Source organism: Mus musculus, chromosome 7 (genome assembly GCF_000001635.26).
Source record: "Mus musculus strain C57BL/6J chromosome 7, GRCm38.p6 C57BL/6J".
Lineage (NCBI taxonomy): Eukaryota > Metazoa > Chordata > Mammalia > Rodentia > Muridae > Mus > Mus musculus.
In genome coordinates, this window is record NC_000073.6 from 110419295 (window position 1) to 110434548 (window position 15254).

The following is a 15254-nucleotide window of genomic DNA, read 5'->3' on the forward strand; positions in this document are numbered from 1 at the left end:
CCTATCTGCTCTATGTAACAACCTTTTGCCTACTCTTAATATATAACATGTGTTTTTATACCAGTACATAGATAGATTGGCACGTTTCTACTTGAGAGTTGAACAGTCTTTCAAAGAAACCACTATTAAGTAAATCAGTATCAAAATGGTAACTATTTAGGGGGTTTTTGAGATGCCACAGGGCCTCCTACAAGCTAGTGGCTTTCTAACACGGAACTTAGTCCCCATCCCTTCAGCCATATCTTGACTTTGATTTTCTTTGTGGCTTTAATCACACTTATGTTGATATCACTACGTTGAACATTTCTAGATACTATTTTTATACTATGTTTTTATTTTTTATGTGGAACCATATTATAACTGAGCTGTCTTATATAAAATATCTTAAGATACAACCATATCGTTACCTGAAGCTGTAATTTGTCCATGTTCTTTTTAAAATAATAATCTATAGAAGGAAAATACCAAATTTGACATATCCATTCTATCAGTGATGTGTCTGGTTTTCCTATTAAGATCTGTTTTATTTTTAATTATATGCTGGTGGGAGGCTACATGTATATGCGAGTATAAGTGCCCACAGAATACAGAAGAGCATAATTCTCAATACTCAAAGAGAACAGGATGGCAAAGAACAAGGAACCCAAATTGTTTCTTCTAATTTGGGCTCTCATTATTTTATAGGAATGTCATCTCTGTAAGAACATATACTTATTCTGAAGCCTATAGAAAACTGTTTCTTTCAATTCATTCAGTTATTATTGGATTGCTCGTTATTAATTCCTCTCTGCTTCAATAACATCTAAAAACTGAAAAGGGAGTGACATATATAGAGAGAATTTTGGTTTCTTAAAAAACCCAGTTATGTTATGTGAATAGGTTTTTGTTTTAGTCCCAGATGTGGGATAAGAGGCCACCTAACAGCAGGTGTCATGATTTGCTTCATGCACAGCCAGGCCCTGAGAGCCTGTGGAGGCTGCTGCCCCCGTGCTGCTCCTGGTCGTTGTTATTGTGGTTTGATGAGAAGAAATTGAGGTATTCTGATGACGAAGATTGGACTTGCCTCAAGGGACTCAACATCCTAATCAGTAGGAAGTAGTCCAAAGAGATGTATGTTCCCTTTCCCTCTAACCTTCTTTCTCTCCTACCTAGTGTTGAAGGTTTGATTAGGGTGTAATAAAACATTAAAACCCAATAAAATAGCCAAAAACTACATTAACAGACATAAGTATAAAATTTGGTAATATACGACTATGGGCCTTTAATATATTGCTCATATTATAAAATCAGTAAAGTAACAAAGTATTTGTCACTAGAAAACAAGGAAAGAACAAAGAAGTGAGGATTTACATCAGCTAAGGAGCAAGTGACTCCATGGATTTCAGCTCTTTTTTAGCCATAGCAGCCTCAAGACATTGATAGTTCAGTAATTAATATATCTTTTGGGGAAAAAAGGTATTTGCAAAATGGGAATAATCTAAAATCACTCAAGATTACCTGTAGAGTACAGTTCATCATCCTTATTATGTAGTCAAACTGTTGATGGTCCAGTATTGCCCGGTTCTGCTGAACGTGCAAGCCCAGTTCATCAGTGAGACACTGTCTTGCTGCTTTTCCTTTAAGGGCCCTCAAGGCAGCAGGAAGGGTCTGAGAACAAGAGAATTCCATGTGACCAAAAGAACCTTCAAGCAACCACACTGAAAATTCAAATATGTCCTGTCAAGTATTTAACAAAGTCACCAGAATTGAATTCTTAGGGGATGGGTGACTCACTATTAAGACCAATTGTAAAACAGAATTGTAATTATATGTTCATTTATAAGACAGTAAGAAAAACAAGTACAAGTAGCTTGTAATGCAGACTGAGAAAACATTAAATTCACCCCTCCTTCCCCGGAGTTGACAGAACTTCAGTGACCAAATAGACTGCTGCTTAGATCGTGACACAAAGCTATAGACATTTAGACATCTTTGGATGTTATCTTTAATGAGAAAATTGCTTTCATTGTAAGAACATTCAGAAATGGCTTCCTAATTTACTATATAAACCTGCTCATTTGCATTTTGTAACAGAGCTTATTTAATTAAAAAATCCTAAAAGTATAGAACAAAGGTACAAATAAGCAATTAAGGAAAATTGTCAGAGCAATGGGGCACAACAACAATAGAAGCAGGTATAAAATCAGCATGCAAAGCCTGGTATGGCGGCATACACCTGTATTCCAAGGAGCTGAGGCAGGAGGATCAGTAACACAACATCAATGTAGAATACTACAGAGTGAGACCTTGTCTCCAAAACTCCGAACCAAAACAAATCAAAATCAGAAGAAAACAGCATGCAGAAGCTGAAGGCAAAAACCAAACCAACAAATAAACAACAAAAGGCTCAACATGAAAAAGTGAGGGATGATGGGTTAGTTGTATAGTAAGTAGCAAGCAACTGTACATATTTACCAACCCCTTGCAGCAGATGTTGACAACTGTGACCATGAGTCACCAAGAAAAGGCTATGTCATGTTCAGCATGATCCATTGCAGAAGGCAAGAAAACCCAAAGGCACGTTTAAATTTTATTATCAGTTTCTAGTATTCATTATACAATTTAACTAGATTCCTTGCAAAAGATGAAATTATATATAAAATAGAGTATGTGAAAAAAGTTTTAAAGAACCAAGCTTTGGTTTTAAATTGGAGAGAAAGTGGCTGGAGAGACAGCTCAGCTGGTAAGACTGTGTACTGCTTACACAGAGATACAAGTTCAATTCCCAGCACCCACATCAAGTGACTCTTTACAGTATAACTCCCACTTTTTGGGAGCTCTGGTGGCATGGCATCTGCTGACACCAGCACACACACCCCACACATAACACACACATACACACACACACACACACACACACACACACACACACACACAGAGAGAGAGATATAAAAAAGATAATATGAAATCTCTGTAACAAAAATTCGTAGATAAATGACTACAAAACTTTTCTTGTAGGCATATATTTAAACTATAGTCTAAATTATAGACACTGTTCATTTAAGTCATTAAAGTGACTTAGAGACAAAAGAGAATTAGAGAAGATACCACTTGATAACTTCAAAATGTAAGCCTAAAAGGAAAATAATAAATAGGAAAATGTTTTATTACCTTCTCAGTTTCCAAAGTTTTATTTTCAAATATGAATGAGATGCAGTTTCTAACAACTTCCAGTCTCTGTGCACTGTTAAAAACTGTTATCACTTTTTCCATTATTGAAACTAGTGGAGGAATATAAAGAGAACACAAATAAATTAGAACTACATAAATTATGCACTGACTAGGCTAATCTTTCAAATCCTTGGGGAAAAAAACTTAAAATAAATGTAACAAGTGAAAAAATAGTATAATTGGTCATGCTAATAGTCTTAAAGTAATTTATTTTTTCCTTTGGAGTATATACAATTTAGCTCACATTTTCTAACAATGAAGAGGTAAGTTACTAGTATAACACTTGCAAATATGTACATATCTAAGAAATCAACTTCAAGATACACCCAGAATACTAAACTAGAGCTAAAACAGGAAACAGCTCCACTCTCATGAGACTTTAACACATCCACCTCAATTGCTAGGGAAGAAGAGACAAGCATCACTAAAGACAGACAGTCCATGAACCTCCAGAGAGCATGCACAGGACTGACCCAGGCCCTCTGCACATATGGAACAGTTGTAAGCTTGGTCTTCATGTAGGATTCATAACAGCAGGTGCAGGTGGCTGTCTCTGACTACATTGCCTGCCTTTGTGACTCTTTCCCCTAACTAGGCTGCCTTGTCTAGCCTCAAAGATCTAGTCTTATTGTAACTTGATATGCCAAGGCTGGCTGATATTTTGAAGAGAAGGAGAGGAGTGAATAGGGATGGGGGAGTAGGGACTAGGAGGAAAGAAGGGCGGAGAAACTGGTCGGGAACAAAGAATTCTCACCCGAGGAATACCCAATGGCTGAGAAGCACCTGAAAAAATGTTCAGCATCCTTAATCATCAGGGAAATGCAAATCAAAACAACCTTGAGATTCCACCTCACACCAGTCAGAATGGCTAAGATAAAAATTTCAGGTGACAGCAGATGCTGGCGAGGATGTGGGGAAAGAGGAACACTCCTCCATTGTTGGTGGGATTACAAGCTTGTACAACCACTCTGGAAATCAGTCTGGCGGTTCCTCAGAAAATTGGACATAGTACTACTGGAGGATCCCACAATACCTCTCCTGGGCATATATCCAGAACTCGCACAATATGTACTCACTGATAAGTGGATATTAGCCCAGAAACTTAGAATACCCAAGATATAAGATACAATTTGTGAAACACATGAAACTCAAGAAGAACGAAGACCAAAGTGTGGACACTTTGCCCCTTCTTAGAATTGGGAACAAAACACCCATGGAAGGAGTTACAGAGACAAAATTTGGAGCTGAGACGAAAGGATGGACCATCTAGAGACTGCCATATCCAGGGATCCATCCCATAATCAGTCTCCAAACGCTGACACCATTGCATAAACTAGCAAGATTTTGCTGAAAGGACCCTGATATAGCTCTCTCTTGTGAGACTATGCCAGGGCCTAGCAAACACAGAAGTGGATGCTCACAGAAAGCTATTGGATGGAACACAGGGCCCCCAACGGAGGAGCTAGAGAAAGTACCCAAGAAGCTAAAGGGATCTGCAACCCTATAGGTCGAACAACAATATGAACTAACCAGTACCTCCCAGAGCTCATGTCTCTAGCTGCATATGTATCAGAAGATGGCCTAGTCGACTATCAGTGGAAAGAGAGGACCATTGGTCTTGCAAACTTTATATGCCTTCAGTACAGGGGAACGCCAGGGTCAAGAAGAGGGAATGGGGAGGGATGGGGGACTTTTGGGATAGTATTGGAAATGTAAATGAAGAAAATACCTAATTTTTAAAAAAAAGGAAAAAAAAAAAGAATAAGAAAGATAGTCCTTAGGCCTGCCTCTTTTTTATTAGATATTTTCTTTATTTACATTTCTTTTTTTATTAGATATTTTCTTTATATACATTTCAAATGCTATCCCCAAAGTTCCCTATACCCTCCCTCCGCCTTGCTCCCCTACTCACCCACTCCCCCTTCTTGGCCCTGGTATTCCCCATGTACTGGGGCATATAAAGTTTGCAATACCAAGGGGCCTCTTTTCCCTGAGATCTCCGACTAGGCCATCTTCTGCTACAAATGCAGCTAGAGATATGCACTCACTGATAAGTGGATATTAACCCAGAATCACAGAACATCCAAGATACAATTTGCAAAACACAAGAAAATCAAGAAGAGGGAAGACCAATGGGTGGCTACTTCATTCCTCCTTAGAATAGGGAACAAAATACCCATGAAAGGAGTTACAGAGACAAAGTTTGGAGCTAAGATTAAAGGATGTACTATCCAGAGAATACCCCACCCAGGGATACATCCCATAATCAGACACCAAACCCAGACACTATTGCACAATGCCAGAAAGATTTTGCTGAAGGGATCCTGTTATAGCTGTCTTGTATGAGGCTATACCAGTGCCTGGCAAATGCAGAAGTGGATGCTCACAGTCATCTATAATATGGAACACAGGGCTCCCAATGGAGGAGCTAGAGAAAGTACCCAAAGAGTTGAAGGGGTCTGCAACCCTATAGGTGGAACAACAATATGAACTAACCTCCAGACCTGCCTCTTTTTCTTGGTCTCACTGAACATGAGCTGGAAGAGGTTAAGTCTCAAAATGGAGGGCCATGATCCAAAGGACTCAGAACAGTTGAGGAAGCCTTTTATTGGTGATCTGAGCTTTGAAACTACGGATGATAGCTTAAGAGAACATTTTGAGGAATGAGGCACACTCACTAAAGTTTGCAGTAATGAGTGTCCCCAAACAAAACATTCTAAGGGCTTTGGTTTTATGACCTACTTTTGTGCTGAAGAGGTGGATGGTGCAATGTGTGCTCAGCCACACATAAGGTTGATGGGGATGTGGGAGAACCAGAGAGCTGTTTCTAGAGAGGATTCTGTAAAGCTGAGTATCCATTTAACAGTGAAGAAAAAAATGCTGGTTAATAGATACAGAACAAAATTTCAAAGAAGAATCTTTCTTCTTTGAAACGTGTGGCAAGATTGAAACTATAGAGGTTATGGAAGACAGGCAGAGTAGGAAAAAGAGGATTTGCTTTTTTAACTTTTGATGACTATGATATGATAGATAAAATTGTTGTTCAGAAACATCACACTATTTAAGGGCAGAACTATGAAGTGAAAAAGGCCCTTTCTTCTTTTCTTTTCTTTTTTTTTTTAAATTAGGTATTTATTTCATTTACATTTCCAATGCTATCCCAAAAGTTCCCACACCCTCCCACACCCACTCCCCACCCCCCACCTCTTGGCCCTGGCGTTCCTCTGTACTGAGGAATATAAGGTCTGCATGACCAATGGGCCTCTCTTTCCACTGATGGCCGACTAGGCCATCTTCTGATACATATGCAGATAGAGACATGAGCTCTTGGGGTGGGTACTGGTTAGTTCATATTGTTGTTCCACCTAGAGGGTTGCAGATCCCCCCAGCTCCCTGGGTACTTCCTCCAGCTCCTCCATTGGGGGCCCTGTGATCCATCCAATAGCTGACTGTGAGCATCCACTTCTGTGTTTGCTAGGCCCCGCATAGTCTCACAAGAGACAGCTATATCAGGGTCCTTTCAGCAAAATCTTGCTAGTTTATGCAATGGTGTCAACATTTGGAGGCTGATAAAAAGGCCCTTTCTAAACAAGAGATGCAGTTGGCTGAGTCACAGAGACATTATAGAGGTAGATCTGACAACTTCGTGGGTTGTGGAGGAAACTCTGGTGGAATAGGCGGCTATGGTGGTGGAGGTGGTGGCAGCAGAGGTAGTTATGGAGGTTGTGATGGTAGATATAATAGATTTGGAGGTGATGGTGGCAACTACGGTGGTGTTCCTCGTTACAGTAGTAGAGGAGGTTATGGAGGTGGTAGACCGGGTCATGAAAACCAAGTTGGTGGATTTGGTGGCGGTAGAGGAGTATATGATGGTTACAATAAAGGAGATGCTGGTGGGAACTATAATGACTTTGGAAATTACAGTGGGTAAAGCAATCAAATTATGGACCCATTAAGAGGGGCAGTTTTGATGGAAGTCTTGAGGCAGTATCAATGGTAGTGGCTATGGATCTGGTGGTAGAAGTGGTGGATATGGTAGCAGAAGGTTTTAAAACACAGCATAAAAGACTGTCATGGCCACAGTTTGAAAAAAGTGCAGCTATTGATTGATGCAATATAGTGTCAATTAGATGCACATTCCTGAGGACTTTTGTCTATTGTAGCCTTTTCTTTTCATTACAATCAAGCATATTGCCCAGTAAACTGTGATAGTGGCACTGGGAGTAAAAAATAAAGAAAATTTTAATTTAAAGAAAGGAAGAAAGACAGTCCGAAAAAAGAGGAGACTGAATTTACAAATCAGATATCTGGTAAGGGAATCACCTAAAAACTATTGAAAATTCTAGTAATTCAATAATAAATAGCTCAAATTAAAAGTGGACAAAGACACTTTATTTATTTGAAGAAAGAACTCATGATGTAGCCCTAGATGCCCTAAAACTTTCTATGTAGACCAGGCTGGCCTCAAACTCAGAAAATTACCAGTCTCCGTTCCCTGGCTGCTGAGGCTAAGGGTGTATGCCACAGTAGCCAGCATTATAGACATTAACAGAAGATGCAGACAAGGCAACAAAGAGCTGCTTAGTACTCTGGTGCTGGGAGGTGTCACACCCTCGTGTGACATTGCTAGTAGAGTGTAATGTAGGGCACCTTCTATGGAAAAGAGCGCCAGCTCCTTAAAACAGAGTATTCTTAGGAATGTACTCAAGAGAAGTAAAAGTATATTTACACAAAAGTTGCATATCAATGTTCATAGCAACATTATTAATAAAACTCCTGAAGCAAAACCAACTCAAATGTCCATCTCCTCATGAATATTTTTAAAAAGGTCAAATATACATGCATTTCCCTTATTGTTGAATATTATTCGTTCACAAAAACCAATGGCATAGTTACATATGCTACCATAAAAACTTTGAAAACATTATTCTAGATTAACAGGCCTGTCATGGAGGCACACATGGTACATAACTGCATTTATACAAATGTCCACAATAGGCAAACCCATAAAACCAGGAAGGAGATTACTCTCCAACCTAGAGAGAAGGTAGTTCTAGAAGGAAGAAGGAAATCATTGAGGACGGGTACAAAAGAACAATGGCTTAAGAAAATGTTCTTCAACTAAACCGTGATGATAGAGTAAACTGTAAGTTACTGCAAAGTTGCTGCACTGTATATTCGTAGGAATTTCAGTATGTGAAGTACAAAAAAACTACTTTAAGCTCAATAAATTGTTTTAAGAAAGAAACAGATTTGACAGTTTATCATGTTTTATGGAGGAAGGGTGGATGGAGTAGTTTCTGTTGATAATACTCTGATTCTAGTTTATGAGCTTGATCATTTTATAAAATTATATGCTTTGCATTGATATGTCTTGTATTTCATTAGGACACACAGTTTGTTTTTAGATAGAATCTTATTTTGAAAGAGATATTCTAGGTGGGTGTTGTATTCCCTAGGTAGCTCAGTCTGGCCTAAAGCTTGCGTCAATCTTCCTGCCTTAGCCTCCCAAGTTTTGGGATTATAGGAATATGTCGCTTCCTGTCTCATAAAAGATTCATTTTTAAAACGAGCAATGTGTGTGTGTGCGTGTGTGTACACACACACGCACACACACACATATACACACACAAGTACACACACACATGCACACATGGATGCATGCACACATGCACGTACATACCAACGGGTGGACCTGCTGGCACTACACATTTCTTTTCTATTCGTGTAGCAGGAGGTGCATTCTGGTTCTTAGCAAGATTTTCCTGTATTAGTTCTTGAACCCGGGCTTCATTAATCTTTGGAAAAGGAAGAATATGAACTCTCAAGTGGGATCCTTCTGTTGGACGTGGAACTTTCTGGAATGCCATATGAGGGTTTGGATTCTCCTGTAACATCACACAGAAGAAAAATTATCCAAGTTAACATATTTAACATAACTTTGTTAAAATAGGAAGAATACAAGAGCACAGAGGGACACACTAAAATCAAACAGGTGTGTACATTCATATACATGCCAAAGTATACAGAATACCAGGTTCTTTCTCCAAGCTCTTCCAGCAGTATCTCAGACAGTTGGTTGTCTTCTTCTGTGAACAGATAGGTACCTTGCTTTGGTTTTAGATCTGGTTGCATCTTCTCACCTTTTAATTATGCAAATACCCCAATGCTTGATCCTTGGGCCTCTATTCTACTGACACATGACTCCTTTAGAGATTACTTCCAGTTTGTTAGCTCTTTATCATAAAGACATCAATGATTCAATGCTCTCAATCTGAATGTTCTCTTCAATTCTGTAGTCCTCTATTTAACTATGTACAACAAAGTATTTCCACTAAGATTTAAAATAACAATGTCATCTATTTAGAAATCTATTTTCTCAGTCTAGATCACTGAATACGTATTTTGGTCATCTCTAATCCCTCTTTCTAACATACAATTATCCATTTTTCTATCAACCTTGTGGATTTCACTGTCAGAGTAGATTTATAATCTGCCTACATCTCCTTTTAGTTCAAGCTAACAGCTTTCAGACTATTCAGTACAACTGGTCTCCCTGACTCTGCCCTTTTCCATCTCTCAACAGTAAAGTCAGTGATCTCATTAAAATATGACAAATCACCACACAACCTTGTTCATTCAAGTAGCCCCTTCACCAGAGTAAAACCCAAAGTTATTAATGAGACTGCAAGATGTAGCATTTCTATTCAACTATAATTTACATCCATTCGATTTGAAGCTCACAGGCTCTCCTGTTGCTGCCTTAAGACCTTGACACACAGCTGTTCCCTTGGTCTGAAATGTTTCTCTGCTTCCTCTGGAGTTGCAGTTCTTATATACATCTTTTATGGACACTTTACCAAAATTATACTGTCTCCCTCGATACATCTTTATTTTCTTTATATTTTTTCTCTTTAATATGTGAAACCTTTCTACAAACTATGATTTATCTATTGTCCAGCCTCGTCTCTCTAAAATGAAGCACCACAAAAGCGGATGTTTTGCTTGGTTTAAAAGGTATTTTTAAATTAAAAAACTTAAACATTTTATTTTTCTTCATAACTATGCATGTGTGTGTCTGTGTGCATACACACACTTGTATAGAGCTGCTGGAGGAGGCCAGAGGAGGGTACTGACTATTCTGGAACTGCAGTTCTAGGTGTTAATGAGTTGTCTGATGTGGATACTGAAAATTAAACCTCTGGGCCATCTCTCCAGCCCCATTTTAAAAAGTTAGTGTTTTATTTTGTGTTTTTGCTGTTTTTGTTTTATTTGTCTTATACCTATTGCAGGAAAAAGATAGGCATGCAGAAGGCACTAAACTACTTTCCACTGCATCTATCAAGTATGATATGTTTGACATACATCAAACTAATAATTTAGTTAATTGAAAGTTTCTGGGGTAGGAGATTGAACGCAGGGCTTTCTATATGCTTCCGCTGAGCTATACCCTAACCCCATCAGCTAATATTTTTAAATACTCTTAGGGCCTGTGTGAAACTTTATCTAGCATCAGTTTAAGGAGGATTCTATTTCAAATCCTGAGCAGAGTGGAATTCATGTATTCTATAAAGTTCTCTAGGGAAGGCTGCTTTACAACTGTTCTTAGACCACTTCTAGCATTTATTATCCTTCTGCCACCAGAAAATTCCTTATTTCCACTGAACCTATGCTATTCATGGTGTAGACTAAACTCATTTGTATCCTATAACATGCTCTTGTCAGTTAAAAATGGTCAACTGTCACCATCTATTAGAACTGTCCCCCAAAATTTTTTCTGGTTATATGGCTCAGATCCAGAAAAAAAAAAAAAGGTGGATTAGGGCAGAGGATACAGTTAGCATTTCTCAGGACACAATGGAAATGAGACTGTTTGAAGTGTCAAAACACTAGATTTTGGTTCATACACTGCTCCATATGAGATGCTAGACAAATAACTAACCTAAGATAAATAATCAGCTTATGTTTATGCCTGGAATGAACACAGACATCAGCATCTGTGGTCCCTGGGACTCACTTCTTTAAGATGCTTTCATCATTAGGTATGACTTCTATCCACATTCTCAAAATGTTAATTATCAATTTTCTAAAATACAGTGGATATACTTTTTCCAGAGTGGAGAGATAATTCATATGGACCTTGAATCTCAAATCCTCTAAAGAATATTATTTCTATTTAGACTGATTTTTGTAGCAATTTAAAAAACCCTTCTTTGTACTTTATTTCAAATGAAGTAAATAGTCACCATGACAAGGTTTTAGGATTTTTTTATATATGTATACATGTATATGTTCATATGTGTGTCAAGTGTGTGTGAAGGTCTGAGGAAAGCTTGGGGTGTTGGTCCTCACTTTCTATCTTGTTTGAGACAAGCTCTTTTGTTCTCTACTGTGTAGGTTAGGCTAGCTTGCTTGCAAGCTTCTGGCATTTCTCCCATCTCTACATTCCACCTCTCCACTGAGTACACGGAAATAAATTATGGACATGGACACTACTGGGTCTTGTTATTACATGAACTCTGGGGATCTGAACTCAGGATGTCAGGTTCACATGGCTTTATCCACTGGGCCATATAGGGCCTCCTCATTTTAACAACTAAAACATAAAAAAATTTAAAGTAGAAACTTCTTAGCATCTCTATTACCTGCTGTTCTAGCAATGACTAAGGTCATTTAGGAAAATAAAGGTTACATGCAGTACTTCTAGTCAAAACCTGTAATGTGGCATGCTTATCCTTACAGTGAAACAAAGACCCATAACAAGTCAAGGGAGCCCAGAAGAACATAGCAGCTTGGATCTTACATGGCCCCCAGTGAGCCATATGCTAGGTTTCGTCATCAGCCATTGGTGCTATTGGGAATGCTAAAATCCTTAGGAGTTAGGGCCCAGTGGAAAGAAGTTGTACTGCAAAGTATGTGCCCTGAATGGGGATATTGGCCCCTTCCTGTCTCTGTTTCTTAGCCACATTGAGGTGAACAGCCTCTTCTAATATGCACACTCATCATAATGAGCCATGTCACCAAGTCCAAGATATCAGGGTTCAGCAGCTTTTCCTTAAAGTCTCTGAACCATAGAGTCGACATTAATCTTTCATCCTTGTAAGTTAATTGTTTCAGGTATTTTTTTCTAGTACTATACAGACTAACGGAGAGAAAACGGCTGCGTCAAGGTTTCAGATGTATGCAACCTTCTATAGCCTATGACTAAACGGACAAGGATTAAATGGACAAGCTGAATAGGCATCCCAGAAACAAGATTAGACATGAAAACATGATAAAACTAGGTAGCATTACAATTCAGCAGCACATTTAGGTGATCCAGTGAGTACATTGAAGTACTTGAGTTTATGTTCTCTGGTTTCAGCATGCTTGGTGCTCACATCCAAGCCTGAGCATTTCATCAGTAGGTGTGATCTGGGACAGGATGACTCGCTCATCCTCATATGTACTGACGATAGATAATACAGAACTTATCACAGACGTCTTGTGATTGCGATCACCACTATACGCATGCCAGGATCAATCTAAGGCTATTTTCTAAAACTCTAAATAACATCTATTTTAAAAAGTTCTCTATTACATGTTTTTTGTATGATACCATACGCTTAAAATGAAATGCACTCCTTTCCTTTCTAACATTGCAATACAGACAATGTATATGTTAGTAATAGCAATTGCACTTGTAGTAAAAGAAGCAACACATTTACACATACATCACTTCTTAAAAGATATTGCGCATTAACAGTGTTCTTATAAACAAATCAGAAAACCTGTAAACCAAATCTATATAATAAGCATTTGAAAACCCCATGTTAAAAGTTCAAAGGTGAGCCTACCTGTAGTGGCAGAAACATTCTACAGTAAAATGTAGACCTTAGATAGATTTGCTAATTTATGACACACTGTGCTTATCTGATGCAAATCTACTATTTGGTTTCCTAGCTGCTGTGTCTGTGCACTACTGCCCTCTAATGGGCAGCACGTTAAGTGTAGAAGACTGTATGTTTCACCTGAAACTGCCGCATGCCAGTAGAACTTGTGTGAAACAAGCAGCAAGGAAAGGAAGCTCAAGCTAGGACTTGCTGCATTCACGAGGGTCTTAGACATATCTACTCTGACTTCTCACTATCACTGGTTTCGACTGGTTCCTTAGGGTCCTGATTTCATTAAAAATTGTAATCCAGTTTTATGTCTAAAACAAGGAAATCTGTTACTTTCTAACAGTCCAAGCCAACAAACACATTTTTACTTGAGTTCAGAGAAATGTAAATTTAAATATAAAGTAATAACCAAAGACTCAGACAACTGAACACAGTGACACAGAAACAATTTTGTGCAAGTCCACCAGAATGAACAGCTAAGAAAGTCTGGCTAAGTTCAGTCCTTTCACTGGGAGTAAATTTTAAGGTTTGATGCTGCTTTTCCAGGGGTGGTCTCTGTAATCCTGCTGTAACTCACACACGGAGAGGCTCACTGCTTTTCTCAGATTTAAAAAAATTACCAACTTATATACCATGTGGTCAGGAAACATCAATTTTTTTCTTTCTTTGTCAGACTAAATGAGGGTATGCTCAGGATTTATAGAAGAGAAGGTCAGACACACATGTCAAACACACATGTCAAATAAAGGAAAACAAAAATCTTCAGACTTACTGGAAATCTAAAGTAGGCCATAGCCACACTAACAATAACAATGAAACAATAAATATTCTTTGTTAGAGGTTACTAAATATTCTAGATTAGTTGGGATATTTAAAATTGTTTCAATATCCACCACTCATACCTAGTACTCTGAAGAATAACACAAATCTCCCCAAATGTAGTTGAAGACATTATTATCACTTATGTAAATCACTCTTGAGCTGCCTGACAGTAGATGACACTGATGGAATGCGACAGTTTCAATTTTCTAACTTTATTAACCTTTTAGTGGCCACTGAGATGCATCATGGTCTCCTAACATTAACGCATTTGTGTGGAGGCTTTTCCCAGCTAATGTGCTGAACTGTGTCACTTTTCATTGGATGTGCTGAACTGTGTCACTTTTCATTGGATGTGCTGAACTGTGTCACTTTTCATTGGATGTGCTGAACTGTGTCACTTTTCATTGGATGTGCTTATTCATTTTGATACTACTAGCATTTTAAACTTGACACTTCCTTGTTTAGGGCAGATGTGGGTGTTTTCACGCACTGTGAAATATTTGGAAACATCACAGTCTAGCTGTGATAACGAAAAGTGTTTTTTGATATTGCCCAATATGATAGTGTCTCTAAGTAGAGTAGGGAAGGTTTAGTGTTTGGAGAATCAATACTTTAATGACTCCAGAGAAAGAGTCTCTACTATTACCTAATTATATTAAGGCAGCATTTGCATATAATGGTTATATAACATTATATACATTCACTTGCCTGCTGAAATTAAAATAGTCACAAAGACTATTTTACAAAAGTACTGCACACTTTTGAGAACGAGTGCAAGAAAAACAAAGAAGCAAAAAATAAGTTAAGATCCTGAGTGTTGTTTCAGACAGACAGCAAATGGAACTCTCATACACTACAGGTGGGAATACAAAATAATACAGACACATAAGAAAACAATCAGCAGGTTTTAATAATGTTAAATGTTGTGCTACCATATACCCTGGTATCTGAGTCCTAAGGATTTATCTAAGAGAAATAAAGTTTGCATTCATGTAAGTGCCTGTATAAATGTCTAGGATATTCATTATTGCCAAAACTGTTATTCAGCAAGTCAGAGAAATAAAACTTAGGCAATCTATGCAAGTGGGATGCTGCTCACTAGTGAGAGGTGCCATCTCCATCTCTATGTGACCATGGATGAACCTGAAATAAACTATATTAAGAGAATGAAGGCAAATTCAAAACAAGTGAACTGTGGAAAGACAAAGCTATAGAGATAGAAAACAGATCACTGGTCACCAAGGGTTTGAGGTGGTAGAAAGATGTGACTCCACTAGGCATTAAAGAGCTCCCTGGGTGGTAAGAATGCCATAGGCACTTAATATGATGCTGGGGGCATCA

At 38.3% G+C, this 15254-nt stretch overlaps 1 protein-coding gene and 1 pseudogene across 9 annotated transcripts in view; one reads left to right on the forward strand and one right to left on the reverse strand.

Annotated features, from left to right (window-relative positions):
• Nucleotides 1-15254, reverse strand: part of Sbf2 (SET binding factor 2) — a 306924-nt gene that overhangs the window by 111284 nt on the left and 180386 nt on the right. For all 9 annotated transcript variants that reach the window (XR_001785572.2, XM_006507927.3, XM_006507926.2 and 6 more), the window contains exons 14-16: nt 8894-9098; nt 3151-3260; nt 1498-1647 (exon numbers count right to left, since the gene is read on the reverse strand). Coding sequence is in view for 8 of the 9 variants with exons in the window: in XM_006507927.3 (XP_006507990.1) it covers nt 1498-1647; nt 3151-3260; nt 8894-9098 (465 nt within the window). In the remaining variant the exon portion in view is untranslated. The remainder of the gene's footprint in view (nt 1-1497; nt 1648-3150; nt 3261-8893; nt 9099-15254) is intronic.
• Nucleotides 5776-6308, forward strand: Gm9064 (predicted gene 9064; annotated as a pseudogene).